This window comes from Xiphias gladius, chromosome 22, assembly GCF_016859285.1.
Source record: "Xiphias gladius isolate SHS-SW01 ecotype Sanya breed wild chromosome 22, ASM1685928v1, whole genome shotgun sequence".
Classification (NCBI taxonomy): domain Eukaryota; kingdom Metazoa; phylum Chordata; class Actinopteri; order Istiophoriformes; family Xiphiidae; genus Xiphias; species Xiphias gladius.
The window spans coordinates 17,232,763-17,255,376 of record NC_053421.1 but is presented as its reverse complement, the minus strand read 5'-3'; the positions used below and the strand labels follow the sequence as shown (position 1 = coordinate 17,255,376).

The 22,614-nt window shown below is 40.9% G+C and overlaps 1 protein-coding gene across 3 annotated transcripts; it reads left to right on the top strand.

Moving 5' to 3' along the window:
• Window positions 1-509: 509 nt before the first annotated feature.
• On the top strand, window positions 510-17,879 carry LOC120784463 (cingulin). Of its 3 annotated transcripts, XM_040118308.1 has the most exons (21): window positions 510-689; window positions 1,187-1,276; window positions 5,983-6,895; window positions 7,007-7,104; window positions 7,251-7,320; window positions 7,454-7,549; window positions 8,335-8,456; window positions 8,723-8,834; window positions 9,101-9,313; window positions 10,374-10,522; window positions 11,388-11,508; window positions 11,600-11,812; window positions 12,007-12,228; window positions 12,336-12,584; window positions 12,736-12,906; window positions 13,140-13,301; window positions 13,998-14,171; window positions 14,373-14,491; window positions 15,027-15,135; window positions 15,262-15,425; window positions 16,116-17,879. In XM_040118308.1, exons 3-21 carry the CDS (start codon window positions 5,984-5,986, stop codon window positions 16,249-16,251), a joined length of 3,612 nt encoding a protein of 1,203 aa, XP_039974242.1. In that variant the 5' UTR covers window positions 510-689; window positions 1,187-1,276; window position 5,983; the 3' UTR covers window positions 16,252-17,879. The 3 variants fall into 3 exon arrangements, with proteins under 3 accessions (XP_039974242.1, XP_039974243.1, XP_039974241.1); XM_040118309.1 differs by lacking the exon at window positions 1,187-1,276 and having other exon boundaries at window positions 7,034-7,104; XM_040118307.1 differs by lacking the exon at window positions 1,187-1,276.
• The last annotated feature ends 4,735 nt before the right edge of the window (window positions 17,880-22,614 follow it).

The following is a 22,614-nucleotide window of genomic DNA, read 5'->3' as shown; positions in this document are numbered from 1 at the left end:
TACCCGAATAGAATATATGTATAACGACAGTATAGTAGGACGATGTATGTAGCCTGCTCTTTCAACTTCTGCTAATTGTTTTGTAGTTATTTTAAATGTTACTGGAGGTCGTGCACCTGTAGCAGAGGTTTGGAACTTTTTTTCAAGGGCCCCGATGCGGCTGATCCACCAGCTAGTAGATGGTTGCACCATCTACTGGTAAATTGGAGAAACAAAAACATGGGGACACCAGTCTGCATTCACCTTGGACTATCACTGGTCCTGAAAACGTTTTGTTTATCTTGGTCACACCGGTAGTTTTTGTGTATGTCACCTGGAGTAGGACTACGTGGTTCGCTTTTTCAGCGAAAATGCCTTAAAGTGGCCCAGCACAATAAATGATTGACGTAGTGATCTCAACAATAGCGAACGTAGCCGATATCTGTAGTCCCGCCCACGTCAGCGCCCGGATCCAATCACAGAGCTCTGTCCGGCGAGAATGGGCGGGACGGTTGCATCGCCGACAAAAGGTAACAGGTTGCAGTCGCCGTATAATGAAGTTGTTGTTATGTGCAATTGCGTAGGAGTTGTTGTTTCTCCTGCTTTTCTTTGTGGACTTTGACGGATGTCTGCGAAAATATTTGAATCCTCATCGAAACAGGGGAAGCGAAGTGTCAAAGAGGAGCAGAGGAACAACTTGAGAGAAAGAGGTAACTTTACGTTTGGTTTTGGACTTCACATAGCCAGGCAGCCAAACCAGACGTACACGACCTGTCAGACAATTAGTTCTTAGCTTTGTAAAGGCTTTTCTGATGTCCCATGTCACTTATTCATTTGCACAATATGGTTCTGTAGTAATTTCTCACAGTATTGTGTCACTGTGATGTTTCTCAGTTTGTCAGTTTAGCTTGGTAGCTAACGTTAATTTGATGGGTCGAGAGAAAAAAAAAAACAGGGACCGGTGCTCCCAGCTAACGTTACCTCAGGATACTTGACTTTGCCTGTTATGTGATGGGAAATATATGTGAGAGATGTCGGCAAATTGTTTCTGTTAAAGTTAAAAGTGCTCTCAGGGTGGCGTTTCACACGTTTCTTCTAGCCAAAGGCACACTTTAGTGCCAGAGGAATTCCTACTGAAGAAGCAGTTTTCTCTCCAAAATAGGTCTGATTTCTGTGCATAAGCCGTGTCTCTGCCCTGTGCTACCAGGGGGATTCGTCACTGGAAAAACTGCACTGCAAAACAATTTTAGGACCCCTGACAGGGTGACTCCAAATAAATCCTTGGCCTTGAATCTAGGTAACACAATAATAACACAGCCTGACACGCATTCACTAGAAGGAACTTTTTTTGTGAAAAACTGTTCTGTAAGTACAGGAATGCTCCTTAAGGCTGAGCTTGAAGAGCATCAGATGAAACCGATGACACAGGCAAGAAAGAACTGCAGGTTATAGTTTTGAATTGGGTAATTAAAGGTTCATGGATGGTGACATGAATTTCAATGATTATAGCACTGCACCTGCAACTCCACCACTGACATAGTTTCATTTTCAGACAGACCAAACATGGAAGAAAGTTTAGTCGGGTAATAGCAATTGTCAATAATAAAGGTTTTGTCCAATCTTGCAGGTAAACACTCAAGTTTGCAGATAAAATCCCATAATTCGATCTCTCTGTCTCGCTCTCCATCTCACGCACACGCACGCACGCACGCACACACACACACACACACACATACACACACAAGCACACACACTCAGCCTGGGTAAGTGATAAGGACAGAGAAATAAGTGTATGGAATGTGAGGCAAGGGAGGGGCGTATTGATGTGCTCCTAATATGGTATTATTTGGTTGCTATTTGGTAACACTGAAGTCTCTCTTTGTTATGCCAATGAACTTCTTTAGATCTTTAAAGGAGAATAAATGGTTGTTTTGTTTGAGTGTGAAAGTGAAGCAGTGGTAAGTTTTGGAAAGCAAGATTGACCAATGTGGAGAGGATGAGGGCCTGGTTTTATGTCAAGAATGTAATGGAGAGGGAGAATACCCTGAGGACTGAGTGGCTGCCTTTCCTTTAAAGACTGAGACAGAGAGGGAGTGAGCTACTGTTTTTTCCATCGCTGTTACTTACACCTTCACATTTCTATTTAATAGGCCATTCCTGTAAAACTTAATGATTCACCTTGAGGAAAGGGGGCAAACTGCTGTTTAACGTAAATGGCCATGTTGGCTTTATAGGATGCTGTAAACTATGGCTGAAAAACAGTCATTGGATCAGTTTGTCAGTCAGGTGAGGCTTTAAATAATGGTTACTTTCATGACCTACCAACCGTTTTGATTAATCATTTTCTCTATAAAATGCCAGAAAATGGTAAAAATGCCTGTTATAATATCCATGAGCCCAACCATCTACAGCCGTCTTTTTTTTTTTCTAGTCCAAAACCCAAAGCTGTTCAGTTCATATATGGCGAAGGAAAGCATGAAATCCTAACATTTATAAATCTAGGACCATCAAATCATTTAGATCTTTTTTCTTTTTTTGCTTCTTATAAAATGACTGACACGATTTATCAATTATCATAATAGTTGGCGATTAATTTCCTATTAATAAACTACGTGATCAATCGACTAATAGTTTCAGCTCGCCAACTAACTATTTGGCCAGAGATGATGGGATCACATGAACCATGCTGACTCCGTGAGTCAGCAGAGGCACTTTCATGACTCCACACATTGTCGTTGTTTCATTTCTCTCCATACCCGCTAATATCCAAATTATATTTTCTATTCCATCTTGAGTCATAACAGGGAAGTAGCTTCAATTCAATTTACTATGCGAGAATTCAATTTGAGCCCAGAGGTGGAGGGCCCGCCAGCGGAACTGCAGGGTAACATGACAAGAGGCTGGCAAGAGAATGGCAAAAACACCAGATTAACTCCAAGCTAGGTAAACAAGCTTGTAAAAGCTGTTGTTAAAGTCACATCTTATAAATGAAAGTGTCGGTTAGAGACCTTTGCTTGATCCTGCTAAAAGAATACCAGGGGTGTAAATAACCAACTAAGTTTTTGGGTTTTTTTCCAAGACTGATTAATATCCGCATTATTCACTTGATTAATTGTTTGGTCTACAAAATGTTGGAACAGCAAAAAATAAAGCCAAAGGGGACATCTTCAGATCACCTTTTTTGTTCAACCAACAGTCCATAACCTAAAGAGAATCAGCTTGCTATCATATGAGATAAAGAAAAGCAGCAAATAATTTGCTTGAAAAGTAATGTAAACAATTAATCAGTCATCAAAATAGCTGATGATTCATCTGATGAATGACAAGTAATTGACAAGTAATTGACTATGTTTCACCTCACAAAGATACAGAGTCATACAGTGTTTCTTTTAAGTCAAGAAACTGTCATGTTTTAAAAATTGACTTGCATGTTAATTAGGCAGCACAGACACTGTATAAACAAATGGATTAGAGAAGAACTTGTTTGATATCCTACTTTCAGTATGGAAAAGGATGTTTATTTTAGAGAGGTGTGGAAAGAAATTAGCTTTGGGGAAAAAACAAAATGTCAATGTTGAAACAAACTTGCTGTAATCAAAGACAGTGTAAAGGAGTGAACGAAAGAATGCAGGGATAGTTTTGGCATTCTCAGGATTGCTGCCCTCGTTTTCTGCCCCACATAAACTGAACAATAGGATGGGTTCCCCCTCACCCTTTGTCACTCATGGGGCTAGCAATGGGTTCTTCCTCTGTGACATAAAAAAAATTGAACTGATGAAGAAATGCAGATGAACAGATATTAAGAGAGAGATTTTTCTACCTTACGGTTGCCTTTCTTTAAGTTAATTTGGCCCACTTATAGCTCAGACTCTACAGATCACCCTAGATCAGATGAGCATTTCACATTAAATCAGTGGACTTTGTTTTCTGCGTCCCTCATATGGTGTGTCTGTCCCACAATCGTCAGTGCATGACATGTTTGCTTGACCTTGGTGTAAAGGCAGTGGGCTGCAGACTTCATGCTTGGCTTCACAAACGTGTTGTGACATGGTGCTTCCTCTGTGGTTCCCAAAGGGTGGAAAAAAATCGACTAACTGTGCATGTCTGATGAGCAGGTCTGTCTGCGGACAATGCTTACGCACCACAAGCACACAGATACCTTTGAAGGTCATTCATGTCATCTCAAATGACGTTGCTCCATTCACTGCCAGCCCAGACATTTACCTTCAGTAGTAGTTTTCAGTATTTACCTGAATACTAATATATGTTAGTATTCACTTTCGTAGTGAGGATTTAAGCTATTTGCTGAATATCTTATTTTGTTCTTTCTGAGAATGGCTTGGCAGTTTTGAACTGTGTCATGAAGCCCCCAAAATCTGTATGTAAATATAAAAATGCGTATGTAGGTGTTCAATAATGGATGGATGCAAGCAGAGTTATCTATTTGATGGTTACTTTTGTAGTCAGTCCTTTTTGCGTATGAGGGGGAGGGTTGTTCACAGGAATAGCTTGACTTTGGATTTTATCACACAAGGCACTGATAAGAGAAGAAAAGCTGGCTGTTTCTTTTTTCTATTTCTCTCTCACTTCAACCCCCCCCCTCATCTCCCAGCCCACTTTCTGTCTCTCACCTTGGAAAGCTGTTATGAGGAAGTGAAAGGTGCAGAGCGGAAAGGTCAGGAGGGAGTGATGCAATAGGCTTTAAGTGGGCTTAATGAACCATACCATTGTAATGACATATGGTATGGGATCTTACGATGTGATCTATCAAAAGGCATGATCAGTCAATTGATGTAATATCAAGAATGTTCAGCACTTTGTGGAACTGCCAGTGTCAGACCAGTTTAGCAGTAACTTAAGGCCAAACCTTGAAGTAGGTGTGATCTGTTGCAGTGGAAGAGGAATAGTTATAGAATTACTCATCAAGTAGTATCAGAGCATAGTAAAGGGAGGTTTGGTATCTTGCTGGGAAGCTTCCAAAAGTTGGGCAAGGCTTAGTTCGTTCTTACAGGTGGAGAGTCATATGTGGGTGTGTGCTCTCAGGTTAATGACTAATGGAGTGCACTGAGGACAAAGTCTACACAAAAAGTCAACAGCCAGAAACCAGAAAGCCAGAAAGTGTCACTGCTTATAAATCTGTGTTGCTGTATTTGTTCCAAAGCAATGTTGCATCTCTGCTTTTGTCTGAAAAGGCTCTGACATTTCCAAGTTGCTTTCTAATGAGTGTCTGGGCATTCTTTGTTTAATTTCTTAATTTTGAGGGATTATTTGATGGAAGAGCTGCTTTTTATTTATTTATTTATTTTTTAACCTGGCTATTGATTGTATTGTGGCAGTCTTTAACTTCTCTCTTCTCTCTCTCTCAGCCCAATCGATACTAGATTTAAAAAAAACCAATAACAATATAATAGTAATATTTTAAACATAAACACATAACATAAACAAACAATCTTAATACAGACCTCTTATATTTGTTTTAGATTAAAAAATTGGGACCAAGATACATACTGAGTGGGAATTTTACAGTAAAAAATTAACTTACCAGTGAATAAACTATTAAGTTGTTTCTAAATGACCTCAAACCCAGTTTGGCATTTCTATACTGCAGATTATTGTTACTTATCAACTGACATACACACAACTACCAATATACCTTAGCCAAACCATGACCACAAAAATCTCTTATTGTTTGTTTTGGTTTAAATATGACCTGTTTAAGGTGGTAGAGCAGGTTGTCCATTTATTGTGGGGTTGGTTGTACAAAGGTCGAACTGTCATTGTACAAGACACTTGAGTGGGAAAAAAAAACACAAGTTGCTGTGACCAGTAGCATCTGCCAAATTAATTAAATATGATGTAACAAGACGAAGCATGTGAATTTTATATTTTGGATATGATAATACTAGACTAAAGCTAATATGTAGCCTGGTAGTCTGGTGCAGCATGTTCCCTGTCCTTGTGTCCTTTCTCTAGTATTTACCCTGATCTCTTCTGTGTTACCAGCATGAGCACACCATCCTCAGGTCGGAAGACCCCAGTGGACTACGGTGTCCAGATCCGCTTCGTCAATGACCTCTTTGACACTGGTGGTGGGCAGCCTGGGTCCCAGCCCAAGACCAAGACTCAGACCACCTCCAAGTACGGTGTGGCGGTCAGGGTGCAGGGTATCGCTGGCCAGCCGTATGTGGTCCTGAAGGACGGAGAGAAAGGAGACTCGTATGGAGTCCAGCTCAGGACCCAGTACCCATCTGGCTACAGTAGCCTTCCCCGGAGGAGAGAGAGGGCAGAGCCAGGAACACGGGAGGCAGATGTAGGAGGAGGAAGTGGAGCAGGGCAGGAAGGGGCACTACGCCGGGCCCAGTCCCATGGGTCACTGCTGGAAAGGGATGGAGAGGGAGGGACAGGCAATGAGGATTCTCAGCTTTCTAGGCCACCAGGGGATGGAAAGTCTGGTAGTTATGGGAACCTAGATGGAGGACTAGGAGTAAGAGGAGAGAGGGAGCAGCCTCGACGTGTCAGTGGTAGAGAAGGGGACATGGGAAGGAATATGTGGGATGGTTCGTATCAGACAGGGCTCAACGGGTCACTGGGGTCAGTGACAAGCAGGCAGTCCTGCTTGGACCCTCCTCAACAGACAAATGAGTTTCACTCTAATCAGAGACACACTGCTGTCAACAGACTAGTAAATAGGTTTGATGGTGGTAACACTGGTGGCCAGCAGAGAGGCCTCCTCCCTCCACAACAAGATCCTAGAGCTACATCTCCTATCTTCACCACCAACCCTTACACCTCACCTCCGTCCTCAACTCACAGCAGCTTTGGACGCAGCCAGGACGGGCACTCTGCTAATCAGTGGTCTTCACCAGGAAGATATGCTGCTGTGGCGACAGCGCAGGCCAGTCTGACTGAGGCACAAGTAAGAATGAAATCTTTTCCGGTTGGGCATTAAAGCTGATTTTCAGTGTGCTCCAAACACCACAGAGCATGAAAAAAATTGCAAGATTAGTTTTCTGATCTATGTCATAAGGTGACCCCTGACCTTTTGCTGGACCAGGGTCAGACTGCAGAGATGAGAAGTGAGGAGGACCAGGTCATGCAGACTATATACAACATCCTGAAACAAGGGTAAAGACCTCCTTGTCATCACTATCCTCCTGTTACTGGATTAGCACATTGTTTGTTTGTTTGTTTTTTACGGTCACAATGAAATGCTAATAAATTACTATGTTAATGTTAAGCAGTTACCTTTTGCCTTTTTCACCTTCCCTCAGAACCAAAGAGAGTGATGTTGTCATCAAGCACAAAGTCAAGCTCATCTTTCAGAAGATTCAGAATATAAAGGTTTGTCCCTTTTGGAAAATATCTAGTTCTGTGGAGGACTTGTTCTTGTACTGGTTCATATGTCACATAAAAATATAGTATGGGCATACTACCTATGTACAGTATATGTGTCCCCTTACACCTTTTTCTTCAGTCCAAAGAAAGCCCGAGGGAAGAGTGGATGAGAGAAAAGAGGGAGCTTGAGAGAAAGATGGCTGAACTACAAACTGCCCTGCAGGAGGAAAGAAGAGTAAGCAAAGCAGAAATAAAGATGTGATGGTATAGAGATTTTAATGCACCGATAACAGTTCCAGTTAGCAGTGCTAAAATGTCTTCTTCTCTATACTTTTCTTTAAAATTGAATAAAAACATCATGTAGACTGTCTTTTGCTTTAAATGTAGTAAAATTTCATTGTGTTATGTCGTTTTATACATCACCTTTTTTTGGGGGGCGGGGGGGTAGAGAATGTGTGCTTGAGCCTCCCTAAATTCTGCTGGCTAACTGGAACTGGCTGCCACCAGGGGATGTTAATATTCAGAGAGTTACCTGCCACTTTAACTCAGCTCTAATTACATGGAGCACATCCAATGCCACACATAAACACTCATCCAAGTCTCCTCAGAATGAGAGCACCAGCTATCAAGTGAAGGAAATAGTTCTTGGTTGGTTCAGAGTAGGAAACTGTCCAAATAGTTTTTGTGTGGTTTTAACTAATCTAACCAGGAGGGTTGGGGGTTCCTTGGAGTGTGCTTCTGATTAATCCTCTGATTAGTCCTTAAAGCCCTCTGGCCTGGACAGAGGTGCACGCACACAGTAAACTTCAATAATGACTCATCAAATGTTGGTTTAAGGAAGTTGGGCAGGTCTTAATCTCTAATAGCTCCTAAGAACTTAATCCCATATGCATATTGATCGGTGGGCAAATGCCAGGCCGCTTGAACATTTCCTAAAAGCCCATTGTTTATGTCGCCAGAGCTAGCTGATGTCTAATGTTTCACCGCTCTCATTTATTCATCATGTCTCCTCTTGGGTAGGACTCTGTTAGCAATTCTGATCCTGCCCTGAAAGCTGAGCTAGAGTCCTGTCTGGATGAAAATCTGCAACTCCGGGATATGCTGGACCGGAAGAAGATGGAATTAAATGAAACACAATCAGAGTGAGGGCACAACAGCACACACACACTCAAACACACACACACACACACACACACACACACAGGAAAGTGGGAAGGGGCATGTTTGTGAGTCTTTGTGGTCAGGAATAAGGGGGATTGACAACCCCACTTTGTTTTCAAGCAAACACTCCTCACAGTTTCATGAACAAGCAGTTACTGTATCTTATTCAGAAGGCCAAACAAGTAAGTCATAGTCATTTGAATCCAAAGAATCATTCAGTAATGTGTATACCCTCTTTTCCTCCTAGGCTCACTCAGCTGCGTATGGATAGGGAGAATGCAGAGGCAAGGGTCAGAGAGATGGAGGACCAGCTGGCTGAGTTTCAGGATGAACTGAGAAGAGGAAATGGCAACAAGACGGTACCACTGAAACATGATCACACAAAATACACACAGAGATAAACAAGGAGAAATTATCTATCCCCACTACTGGATTTTTTTTTTTTTAAATGACTTGAGAATAAACTGCTTCTTCTGACTGCATTTTTATCGTGTAGCATCGTCTTTACAGGTTGAATAGTTGATAAAGCTTTTGCAGTTAAAAGCCGGATTAACTTTAATTAAATAACAGTATGCTGAGAGATCAAAGGTATAAAGTTAATATTGTACATTCCCTGTGTCTGCAGGACCTGATGTCTTGTCAGACACAGCTGATGGAGGTCTGCCAGCTGAAACAGAAGCTGGAGGAGACGTTGAGACAGAGAGAGAGGGAGCTAACAGCTCTGAAAGGAGCACTGAAGGAAGAGGTGTCCACACATGACAAAGAGGTAGAGGCACTCAGAGAGCAGTACAGTGCTGATATGGAGAAGCTCCGCAGCAGCATTGAGCAAGTGTCTCAGGTGTGTACACGTTCACATCACTTACATTTGACAGGAAAATGTTTTTAAGTTGGAAGCAAATTGGTAAAACCAGTCCCTCTACAACAGAGCCTCTGAGCAAAACTTTATACATTCAAAAAAACGATTGTACATGCTTTTAGGTTTCAGCCTCTCCAGTGACTATCTTATTGATAGTGATTTACAATAGTCAGCTTGTATAGCATCTATGTCTCCCTCAACGCTATTTGGAGAGGACATGTGGATGCTGTTGAGATCAAGTCTTTTACACGCACATACTATTTCATAGATACATTATATTGTGAAGGTTACAGGAGTTTCACGGTGTATATATGATTAAATACATTTCAAAATCTAATGAAAAATAAGACTTGCTTTATCCTCTCTTTGGCCAGTGGTATACGTTCACAATGAAGTAATTGAGTTATGAGCTGAGGATCAGCGCATTGCTGGTGATTGGTAGTCTGTGTGTGATATGCAAGTCCAGCTCCTTCAAAACAAATTAGCAAAACAAAGCACCAGGCACAGGAGGGCACCACAGCACACAGACAGGTTCACAACAGTTTCGCTCAAGGAAAAAACCCTGACAATCGTTCAAATTTATTTTACCGTTACAACATAAAAGTGCACGCACTTTATTGCTTTCATTTTCAAATGAAGTCCAATCCAGTGTCCATTGCAGTTATTTTTATAGCACCCCCATTTACAGTAACCTGTTTTGTACATAGAGATATGAAGTGAATTCATGATTCCATGTGAACAACCTTTCTGAGTACTGTGATGAAAGCCTAAGGCCAAGAACACAGGAGTGTCTGCAGATGAGAAGCTGCATGCACAGGTGGACTGAGCATGCTCAGCTTAGATGCAGTATCTAGCTGCATTTCCCCCTCAGTTTTTTTTCTTGAATATTGGAGAGACACAACATTTTAAACTTGACCTCTTCAACTGAGGCAATGCAAATTACTTTTCAATTGTGTGGTCTATCTACACTGAGAATACTATTTATGAAATGGTAGTGACATATAATACCATGTGCTCTCAATTCTTCTGTCTCCTATTTCAGTCTCACGCAGGGATTGAAGCAGAGCGGTTGCGTGTCAATGCATCAGTTCGCTCTCTACAGCAGCAGTTGGAGGACTGTAGAGACGAGAGCAGCCACTGGATGGAGCAGTTTCATGCCACCAGAGATGAACTTCGAACAACTAAACAAGAGTGAGTCTATAGACATTTAAAAAAACTGATCACAGAGTGTATTCATCATTACTTACCTGGGTTTGGGATTTCCAATGTGTACATGGACATGGATTTTGTCGCCCTCTTTACATTTCATTTTGCCTCTGCTGTGCTACTAATGTGTGTCCATGTCTTCTCTTTCATTCTACCTGGTCAATGTTCCTCCCTCTCTCTGTCAGAGCGCCACCCAGCAGCCCTGAAACACCGTGAGAGTCACTGATTGAACAGCATTTGTGTTTAGATATGCAGAGTTGTAGGTGTGGCTATTTGTGCTAACAATTGTCTCACTGTAGTGTCAAGGCCATCCACACATGATCCAAGTTCAAATATGGACCATGAATGCCCTAATACATGAGTCCCAAAGAGAATATGGACCGTATTTAGTACTATGGTTGAGCAGAAATTATGCTGAATATCAGTCACAGTCTGAAGCTTCGGCAGAGGACATTTTTACATTAAGATTTCCTTCATTGTATCCATACAGTGGATTCAGTTACTGAATCTGTCTGTACTGACAGATTACTGTCTGTAAGCAGGAACAATAAAGCTACAGAGAGAGGTGTGGATGGTCTTACATTTTTATGAATGTTTAGCTAAAAATGTATTGTAGTCTTGTTTTCTGTGAATGTGACTGACTGTTATGTGGTAACAGGGAATGCTAATTTATTTCCTGTTGTTTGAAGATTAAATAATGACTTATTTGCTTGATGACTACATTAAAAAAAAATGGAGATCATGTGTCATGAATCACCTATACAATCCAGCTGCTACTGATTAGCTAATTAAGTAGTAATGCTTGACTGGTATAGTTGGTTTACATCAGTTGTATGTTCACATTTTTCAGGCTCCTGCAAGCTCGTCTGGAAAAAGAGGAGCTTGAGGAGGAACTGAAGGAGCTACAGGAGAAAGTGAGCACCATGAAACGACAGATACCAGACACCAGCCACACACAGACTCTCAACCAGGTGCAGTAAACACACTCGCAGCTTAACACGGTCACTGATGCACAGGTGAATAACACAAATGTCACCATCAATTGTTCATATTTCTGTTCAGGAGCTCCAGCAATGCCATGCTGATCTGCAGAAGGCAAAATCTGAGGTGGAGAAGCACAGGACAGAGTTTGACAGGAAGGTCATGGAGGTCATCTCTATAAAAAAATCTCACCAGGAACAAGAGGCAGAATTGAAGTATGAGATTGACAGACTAAAGGACCAGTTACAGAGGGCGAAAGAAGACTTTGCCAAGGCACAGGAGAAAAACAAACGGGTTAGTTTAATCTCACAGTAAAGGGCTACAGAATCCTAAAGGGATCATTTCAAATCTTAGTGAGGTTTCAACAACATAAATGAAACAGATTTCCTAGATAGCACAACGAATTGTGGTTATCTTTATGTGGTAGATTCGATTTGCACTAGTTGCACTGGTTGGTTAGAATCCTTCATTTGTCTTCCTGCCTACAGCTTCCAGACCCAGCCACCATCTCAGAGCTGGAGCAGAAGCTTGGGGAGGAACGTAATGAAGCTACCCAGCTCAAAGACAAACTTTCATTGGCTGAAGAGGAACTGGAGGCTAGTAAAACAAATCTCAATAGAACACAGATGGACCTCAGATATCTCCAAGATTCCCAGCAGGAGCAGGAAGAGGCCAACACACGTCTCAAAGAGAAGCTCTCACGTTTAGAGGTAACATTTCATCCTCACAAACAACACTGTTCAGCTCAGTGTGTTAGATACCCTGGACACACTAGAGATATTTAAGCATAATTGGACATCCTCTGTGGTTTCCTCAGGCTCAGCTGCACACCAACGCCACAGAGAGCTCAGAGCTAGAACTCGCCCTGCACTCTGAGGTGAGAGGCCTGAGATCTGAGCTAGATGAGGCCAAGAGAAAAGCTTCCAGACTGAGCCAGGAGCACCGTGAACTCAGCCTGCGCCTGGAGGATACGGAGAAAGACAAGGAGGCGCTCAAACAGACCATCAACCAGCTGGATGAGACTAAACAACAGCAGGAGAGAGTTTTAGAGAAACTCAACAAAGAGGTAAGACAGAGAGATCCTTCTTATACCTTTGCAAATAATGAAACGCCTGTGCTACCTGGAGCATCCGACTGCTCATTAGAGTAAACAGATCGCATAATATTCATCGTCTTTGTCTTTTGTCTTGTTTTTGTCCCCTCTCCGTCCCTGTCAGTATGAGTCCCTGACCATGTCCTCAAAAGAAGAGGCAAAAGTTCTCAGGGTTCAGCTGGAGGAGCAGAGAGAGAGAGCACGCAAGGAAATGCAGGAGGTGCAACGTCACGGAAATGATGCTCACACTGAGCTGGAAAGAAGCCATATAAATCTAAGGAGACTGGAGGAAGAAGTTTGTGTTTTGAGTGTTTGTTTTAAGTGTTTGTGTGCATGCTTACTCTCTTGTTTGGCCTGTTTGTTTGTTTTTATTATGAAGATCATGTCTAGTTCTCAATGTGTCCAGTAGTTTTGACGAATATTCATGGTGCATGCTTGACTGATTGTATTCATGCAGAGCTCTACAGAGTGAATGATGAACATTCACTCTGCCGTGACTGTTTCTAATATCATGATAAATCTACCTAGATGTCACGGCAGAAGAAGGAGCTCCTGCTCGTATGTGAGGAGAGAGACAACCACCAGCTGGATAAAGAGCTTCTCACCAACAGAATGCGCCACCTTGAGGGAGAGATAGAGTCCAATAAAAACAACCACAATGAGAAAGCCCGGGAGATTCGTATCCTGGAGGTAAGATATGTGCATCTGCATGCCACCTGGTTTGGGAGAATGCAAAATTGGAAAATTAAGCATAACTACTGGGATCCCGGCTGTTAACAGTTATGCTCTGCATACATTGTTGGTATGATAGTCTGTACAGTTTATGAACTTCGATCTGTAAATCAAACATATAAGGTTAATAGATTAGCATGTAGAATTTTTTTTCTGCACATATGCACGTAGGCGAAAGTCTGTATCAAAAGTCTGGAAATCATAAATTGTCTGAGAGTCGACATTTTGATAACTCTCACGATGATGATGATGATTCATCTCAAATCTTTGTTTATTTAACGTATTGCTCTGCTACAATATTTGCTGTCTCCATTTGGATCAGCGGTTGTGGTAGTGCCTCAGAAGCATGTTGAAGTAGCACAAAGCATCACAATCAAGATGATGAACAGTTCACACAAACTTTATGAAGGCAATATATTTGGAGAAAAAACATGTAAGTATGCTGTGTTAAAGATGAGCTGTGTGACCTGTTTATCTGCCTGGTTTTCATGGACTTGTTATGCTTATGCTTATCCTCACACTGCACCTCACTTTCTGTGCAAAATGGAACAGAGTCCAAACTCAGCACCGCATAGTCTCTCACCGGGGCTTAATCCAGTACACGGTCTCCCTTCTGAGCACCCCGTGAAGTTAATCTTGTCTCGACTCTGACAGGACAAGCTGAAGCGCATGGAGTTGGAGCTGGAGGAGGAGAAAAGCAGTGTAGAGATGCTGACAGACCGCTTAGCCAGGAGCAGAGACCAGATCGATCAGCTCCGCTCTGAGCTCATGCAGGAGAGATCCTCCAAACAGGACCTGGAGCTGGACAAGAATGCCATGGAGAGACATGTATGTCCACATACGTCACATTTGTGTTTGTTGACATTTATGATCAGCAATAACTCAAGTCTTCAATCTGCCGAAATACACTTTTCAGTCCCTGCACTTTTGCATCTTCGTTTCGATTCAAAAACACAGCATTTAGGTGGAAGTCCAACACTCACCCTCCCCTCACTCTCCATTTCTGTTTGTCTCTGTCTGTCCGGGAAGCTGAAAGAGCTGAGGAGTCGTGTGGCTGACATGGAGGGCCAGTCTCGCTCCTCAGCAGGAGTCTCCCAGCTGGAGAACAAGATCCAGGAGTTTGAAGAACGCCTACACAGTGAGGAAAGGTATAGTGCAACAGATAGAAAACTTCCTCCACTCATACAGATCTTCATTCTGGTTCAAATTTTTTCACCCTTGTTTGAACTGAATATCCATGTTTTTGAACAGATTCCCATAAAATTTGGTGAATGGACACAGTTTGTCATCAGCTGAGGAATATTTTATTATATTTTGCTAACATCTTATCCTAAAAGGACATTTTCAAAATCTAAATGATCTAAATGTTTTTGGCTGTAACATCAAGTTTGGTGGGATTTGACTCTTCAGCTTGAAACCTTTATTTTGGGTTTGTGCTTGTCAAACAATAGAGGCTCTGCTCAGAAAGCATGCTCTTTTCCTAAAATATTCTGCTTCATATTAATACAGTTATGTATCTACAAAACCAGACTTCCACACACTGCTACTTAGCAGCTTGATGGGGGCAATGAGATGGCAAATGTTTTCTTCAAGGGCATGATGGTAGCAGTTGAGATAGGAAGTGTGTTGCTCATTAGCATGTGTGTATTTTTTATGCTCTGTTCCTCTCTTGTATATGAAAAGGGAGAAGAACTCTGTGTTGGCATCCCAACGTCGTCTGGAGAGGAAACTTAAGGAACTCAATATGACGCTGGATGAGGAGAGACAAACACACAATGAACAGAGAGACCAGGTATACACATTCACCAACTACTGTATGTCAGTATTTGAATTTACTGAAAGGAGACAAGACCTGCTTGGTACAAAAAAAACACACGTATTAATTTAAATGACACTCTAACCCGATCCTATGTTGCAGCTTGCTCTGAGAGTGAAGGCTCTAAAGCGGCAGGTGGATGAAGGAGAGACAGAGCTGGAAAGGATAGATGGACTCAGAAGAAAAGTTCAGAGGGACATGGAGGAACAGATGGAGCTCAAAGAGGCATTGCAGGGAAGAGTCACAGCTCTGGAAGCTGAGCTCAAGTAAGCATTTTCTTTTCTTTGTCTCTGTTTTTTTGTTTCTCGTCCAATTTGTCACTCTGAAGGTTATGCAAGACACCTCCTGGCAGCCAGATTATCACAGCTGTGTTTTTGTTTGTGTGTGTGTGTGTGTGTGTGTGTGTGTGTGTGTGTGTGTGTGTGTGTGTGTGTGTTTGTGTGTGTGTTTGTGTTTGTGTTTGTGTTGGTGTGGGTGTGTGTGTGTGTGTGTGAGTGTGAGAGAGAGAGAGACCATCTCCTCCTTCTCATGTCATATAATGAATAAACCTGAAATCCAAATGATGCCACAACTAGTGAACTCAGATTCTTCAGCTGTTACACACAATTACACACACCTGTTAGAGATTCACGCAGCCTCCCTGAGGTGCAGTATTTCACAGTGTGATGTGTGTAAAACATATCGGCAATCAACCACGTGTGAAAAGTTATTTCATCAAACTCAAACGGCACATTACTCATGTACCACAGGGGAAATTAAATTCCAGACATGCTCCGACTAGTAGCAAGGAAATGCATGTTGTTCCCTATATTGCCAGCAGAGGGAGCGCTCTGATCACCCGGCGGCACTAATGTTTGCAAATAAAGCAAATGAAGAATGAAAGAACAGTGTGTTTCAGTACTTAATTATGACATTAATGATTATAATGATGGTGGTGTGATAATGATGTGTCACAGGAGGAAAACTCAGGCAGCAATGCGCCCAGCTTTGGATTCCTCAGCCCTCAGCTCAGACGATGACGACAGCCTTTATGACCCGTCCACCATCACCAACATCCTCACTGAGAGCAACCTTCAGACCAGCTCCTGTTAAAGCAGCACTTTGTGGACAGGACGAGGCTGGGAAAATGTAGCACTGCCAAGGGGGAAAAAAAGGAGGGAAGTGTAATTTATCTGGTTTGTAGACTGGCAGTAAAGCCAAAAGCTAGAATGGTATGTATTACAGACAATGAGGGAGGGTATGCAAGCACCTAGGAGGTAAATTACAAATTGTAGAGGTTGTTAGGGGAATGATTTTCCACACCAGAGTGAATGGAAGGAAACAAAACATCCTCTTCATTTCAGGGGATTCACGTCAGTCTACAGTGTACACAGATGTTCTCCACTGTACAGTTGTAAGGAATCCATGTCATGTACACAGTACACTACCGATACATCTCAAACCATTTTAAGGTTGAGATACTGGCGTCAGCTACTTACCGTATTATGTCTGGCTTTGACTGAATAAAGAATAATACTCTCATCTTTCCTGGTGTAGACAGTTTACATGCTGGACTTTAGTTTAATCTGTAGCACAATAGTCAACCAATTGAACTCACAAATTCTGTACCATGCACCACACTTAGGTAGGACTACTGAAAAACATGGACCGCATGCTGACTCTGACTGCATTATGATTGCCACAAGTGATTGAAAAGTGATGGAAATTGAGTAACCAGATCTAATGGTTTAAGTACTGCAAATTATTCTTGTTTCCTGAAATCTGGAATTATTTACTGAAAACAAAACATATATTTTTTGTGTATATTTTTAACTATGGAATATGTCTTTCCTCTGCCTGAAGATATTTCGTGACAAGGGTTTACGCCACCTTCCAGTCCTCAGTGTCATATGGTGCACAGAGTAGGGAATCTGAATTATAAAATATGGCAGTATAACACTACTAGCATGTCGAAGGGGTTTCCGGGGACAGGGACACAAAATCTGATTCAAAAGTAGTAATAAATAGCACATATGTGACAGAAACCTCGTGTTAGTGTAAAGATTAAGATTAGTTTTATTGTTGCCCCAATGTATCTTGGTATCTGTGGTATCTGTATGTTGTTGTATCTGTAGCAGTTTCCTGGTGAAAATACAAATGATCTTAGAACTTTGGTTTTGTGGTTTATAACTTTCAGAACAGAGAGGTCTCTATTTACAAAACAACTTTCCTATGTCAGAAAGTGGTTTTCCTCATTTAGAGCAAAATAATAGCCAAATATCTTTGTGGTAGAAACTTCACAAGTGTATTGATTTAAGCTGCACAATTTCTATGCATTCCCTTATATTAACTCACTGAAACATACAGTGCATACTGTAATTTCAAGCCTTGAAATTGCCTTAAAATGCTAAAAATAATTTGTTTGACTAATTCTTGTCAAAATGATTTTTTTGTAAAGTGTTTGTATTCAACATTTGTAGATGTTCTGAGTCTTAAGCTGATTTTTGTAAACATTTTGAACAATCAGTTGAAGTTATAATTGTATTACATTTTGCTGCAATGTAACGTTTCTCCCTGTCTTTCCAGTGAAACCGGAAAATGGTGCATATGATTTGTTAGACAGTTCAGTATAAATATGTTGAATTTAAAGATGCTGGTACATTCTGTAATTGTTGACTGGAATACCTTCACACCTTAACTACTTCACATAATAGATTTTTTTCTATTGCTTATAAATTCAGAAACAATAAAAAATATTAAGTTAAATTGATCTACATGTATCGTCTTTGTCACAGTTACACTGTTAATCAGATGGTTTTACTGCGCAGTCTGTTTTTAGCACATTTCAGGATACAGATTTTCCTCATTGTTTCTGTTACCCTTTAACGGAAGGGGTCAGACATAACAGACTTTCCACTCATTAGTGATAGGTTTTAAAGTGAAGATAATCTCCCCACACTTTCTGTGGAAGGTCAGTTGGCTTCAATTGAAAAGAACACAGTTAGAGGAAGTCAATAAAACTTTTATCCAGATAAGAGGCAGTGTGCATACAATACACCCCAATTCTTCTCCATTAAAATGTGTCTAAAAATAAACTATTGAATCACTCATTTAATAATCAAAATGAAAAATGCTGGATTAGTTTGATATAGTACCCTAATCCCTTAAGTATAATGAACCAATTATATTGTTTTTGTCTTTAGTCAAGAATTTACCTAGATAACAGTGCTATTTATTGTTTTGGCTTCGGGGCTGTGCTTCTCTGGAATTACAGGTAATTTTTGCTATATGAGCCTGAGTTTTACACAAGTGTGAACCTGAATGAGTTATTCAGTACACATAATGGTTTTTATCTTAGTGCAATCAAAACTAATGACAAAAGGCTGTGCGTGTCCAGTATCTGACCTTAATTCCCATGGCCAGTCCAATTACAGCTTTCTCTTAACTCAAACATTTATTTGGTGGCAGAGCAGACATGTTGGCAGGAAAACCACAGGTATAACTAATAACATCAATAAAGGATTCCTCCCATTTGAGTTTACCAGTTCCAATGTCTTGAAACTGTGCACATTCACTCAGTGTCTTGTCAGGGCACTTGAATCATAAATTTAATTACACCTATTCTCTCTGCTATGTCTAATTTATAGACCTGTGAAAAAGGTCTATAAATTGCTAGTTTATACTTTATTTGCTCTCCTGAAAGTTTAATATCTTCTTCAATGCACAGTTCTTCCCTATTGTGTAGAGTTGAGGTACAGTAGTTACTGTATGGGCAAAGCGAGACTGCCCATCCTGCACAGGCCCTGTAGGGAATCAAACATTACCACCAAAAACACAACACAACATGTGACCTACTGTATTCTGTTATGTTTGCATCGGCTGTTCCAGCAGAGAATTCACTGACCCTGCAGCGGCCATGACAGTGCCAGTGTTGTTCTGCCCTCTTATCTCCTGCTGCAGAATTGTTTTTGTTCATCACAACTGCGATATGCATCATGTAGAGCAGAAACCAACTCGGCTGATGTGTTGATACAAATAGGACAGCAATCCTGTTTATGGACACGGTCTCGTGATTATGTTGTTCACACAAACCAGGATGAAATTGTGCGTGTTGATGATAGCAACAAGTGTTAGAAAGATAAAGTACAAGCAATAGAACACTGTGTGATTGTAATGCATTTTTTTCAAAGAGGTTATCTGGTTAACCAAGTGTAATGTTTTACAAAAATGAAATCTGGGTTTTGATTGTAGATGTGATAAACATCGCACAGGGCACAAATCGGTTGAGCTGATGCAAGGTCAGCATACATTTGTGGACACATTCACAAGATGTCCCACACACGCTTGGATGAATAGTCAAGGCCTCTACTTTCTACATACAAGAATTAAGTCAGAAACAGTTCTGCACTACAAGAGAGGCAGGGAAATACTAAATCACACCTTTGGTGGATTTAAGACAAATGAACAATGTCTGTTCGTTCAAACTCTGACTGTGTGATCAGGATTAGGCCATGAAAGGCAGGCAGGAGACCTGGAGGAGGAGGCCTTGTAGTTTGTACTGTGGGTAGTGACGGATGGTTTGTCGCTGCGAGGAGCACCACAGGGTGAGGCACGTCAAGAATGTCAGCTGAGATCTGTGTGAAAAACAGGTTCAAGGAGAGTTATACTGAACTACAAGATGTATGTGAAACAAAATCTGATAGCAGAAGATACTCCCATTTGTATCACCGACAACTGTTGATCCAAAGCATCTCTTAATCTCAGCATAATCTCTTTAGAGTAATGGAAATCAATCCATGCCTTTATGTGTCATGTCAAAACATTTTTTATGACTTCAGGCATTTGTTTTTCCTACATGTAGAAGATAGATGAAAGTCGGCACCCCGCAGGGACACATCGCCAACTCCTTGGGTTATTTATGTGTTTACATCCTATTTGGCACTTTGGCACTCATAACAAGACTGTGTTTGTTGCGTCTGTACCTCAGATGTGTCTTGCTGATTTTGACAAAGTTACTTTACCTCCTGCAGTGCTATTGTGTGATTGATCTACAAAAGACCTGAAAAAAAGCTCTTTTCCTCTCCTGGTTGCCGGGAATTGAACTTTAAAATCTATACTTGGAACATAATTTGTTGGTATGAAAGTCACACCCTCAATGTTCATTGTAGAACTATATGTAGCATCCATGATACAACACCTCCCATCCAATGTAACCAAACCTGTACAGCGCCAACATGGTGTGTACCGTACCTGTTTTGCTAGACTGTAAAACATGAAGGAACATACCTTCCATGGGTGGGATTGGTCTTCCAATTCATTCCAGCTTTCCAGGCACAATTTTTAAATCTGCGAGAGGATTTGCCAATTGCTGGGTGTGTTTTGTTTTGAAATCATGGTGTGTTTGCTATTGCATATAGTTGCTGTCGTTCAGAAAGTGCCCAACCCCACCATAGTTATAAAAATATTTCCATTTGCCTCCAGTTTTTCCACATGTGGAAATGCATGTCTTATTGGCTGGAAGACAGTAGTTTAGATATGATGAAAAATGTGTTTTATTATAGTTCTACATTAATTTAGAATCAACAAATAGTAAGATAAGGAATAGAGCAAAGACTGTCATCATTTTTGATACATCAGTGCTATAAATACCTTTCCTTGTGTTCAGCAGCACATGATAATCAGGCAGGATTTTAGTCATGACACCCCAAAGAAAGTCTCAAAAATTGTTCAAATATTTGGATTTTTCCTTTATTTTATATCTATTTATTTAGCTAGGTGTTCAGATATGTTTTATTCAAGTTTTACTTAAATGAGGCAATTCTTACGCAGATATCAACAACTGCTCCTAAACTCAACTAACTAAACTCTGTGTAAAAAAAGTGTCTCTGAAAACTCTCTCTTTTACTAAAATTAGTACCAAATGACACTGTTCTTTCCAGGAAATGTAGGTATCTAGGAAATTATAAGAAAATTGTCACAGGTCTAAATGTTCTATGACGTTCTGGTGAAGAAATATTTAATCACGCTGGGCTTTAAAAGTAGTAAAAAAAAAAAAAAAAAAATTTTTTCCAGCCACAGAATGTATAAACTCCCCACAAGATCCTTTAACCTCTAAATTCACAGGAAAAAAATCCAACGATATGGCCTCATTGGTAGGTAGGGCTATGATGATGATAATAAAGGAGTGGGAAGGATGGAAAAGTGACCATTCACTTTGCTAAACTAGAGTATGTGACTACAGTTATAGTGTGATCATTATTTTCCAGAAAGCACCGTCATTGTATGACCATAGGCTGACTCTCTGTCAAACTACTGCACTTTTAACCCTTGACCATTTGTTCCCACACAACCAAAACATGACCTTTGTCTGCCTTCTCACGTCATCTGATTGGATTACTAATTTTTCAATGGTCCCCCTCAGAAAAAAAATTAAAGGAAATTTTTGATTTTCTGAATTTCTTAGTTCCCTTTGGGCACTGATAACAACAGAAAATAGTATTTTTTTAAATGCCCTCATAGTGTTGATTATGATCCTCCAGCAAATGAAATTTCCATTTGTAGTTAAGGTTTTTTCTCTGATGGATCTTCTTCTCGTGGTATTCTACAAACTGTTGCCGACTTGTATTCATTCACAGGAAAATGAAGTATTTCCTATTCACTTCAATATGGACACACTTTTCAGATACCCGTGGTTCCGAAAACCAGTGAGGTGCGCCTTGGGGATTTCTTTGACTCCGATACTCTTCGACAAAGCTAGACTTTGGTCAATCAGGTTAAGAACTACATGCTTTCGACAAGATATCACGGCCTCAAAATGAGCTCTGCCAAACAAATGAGAAGACCATTGGAGTCACATCAGAAGAGACAGGATTCTGATTCACTCCCTACGCTCAGACGTGGATGTATGGAAACCTGCCAACCTCTCATCACAGTCTGATCTCTGGATCAGTCTGTCTGAGTGTGTGTGGTCAGTCTTATGATGAAACACATAATCATGGCTCAAATTAAGGCTTACTATGTGGGACACATGATGACACACTGTGATAAGGTTAAGGTGTGTTTTGTTAGGGTTTTGCGCATGTGGGAGAGTTTCATACCAAATGATAAATCAACAATTATAAAATAACACCCACGCTGATATTCTTGGTTGGTAATTCACTGCAGTAAAGTGTTATTTGAAAATGTTTACTTCTTAAAATCCCACTGACTTTACTTAATGATTTCCATCAGTGCCTGATGAACATGAGATGGCAACATTTTTTGCTTCCTGTGTCCATGGTTGTTTCTGTGTGTGCTGGTATTGTTTCTGCTCCTGGTTCAAATTCACTCGGCCTCATCCCTCGTATGCCACCCCAAGCTGCCGTTTGCTCCTCAGCAGCCATTAATGCCATTAAAATCTTTATCCTATTTGAGGTCTGTGCCGGCCTGGGATCAGCTGCTGCGGGAATCAGCCAAATGCCAGCGGAGGAACAGTCA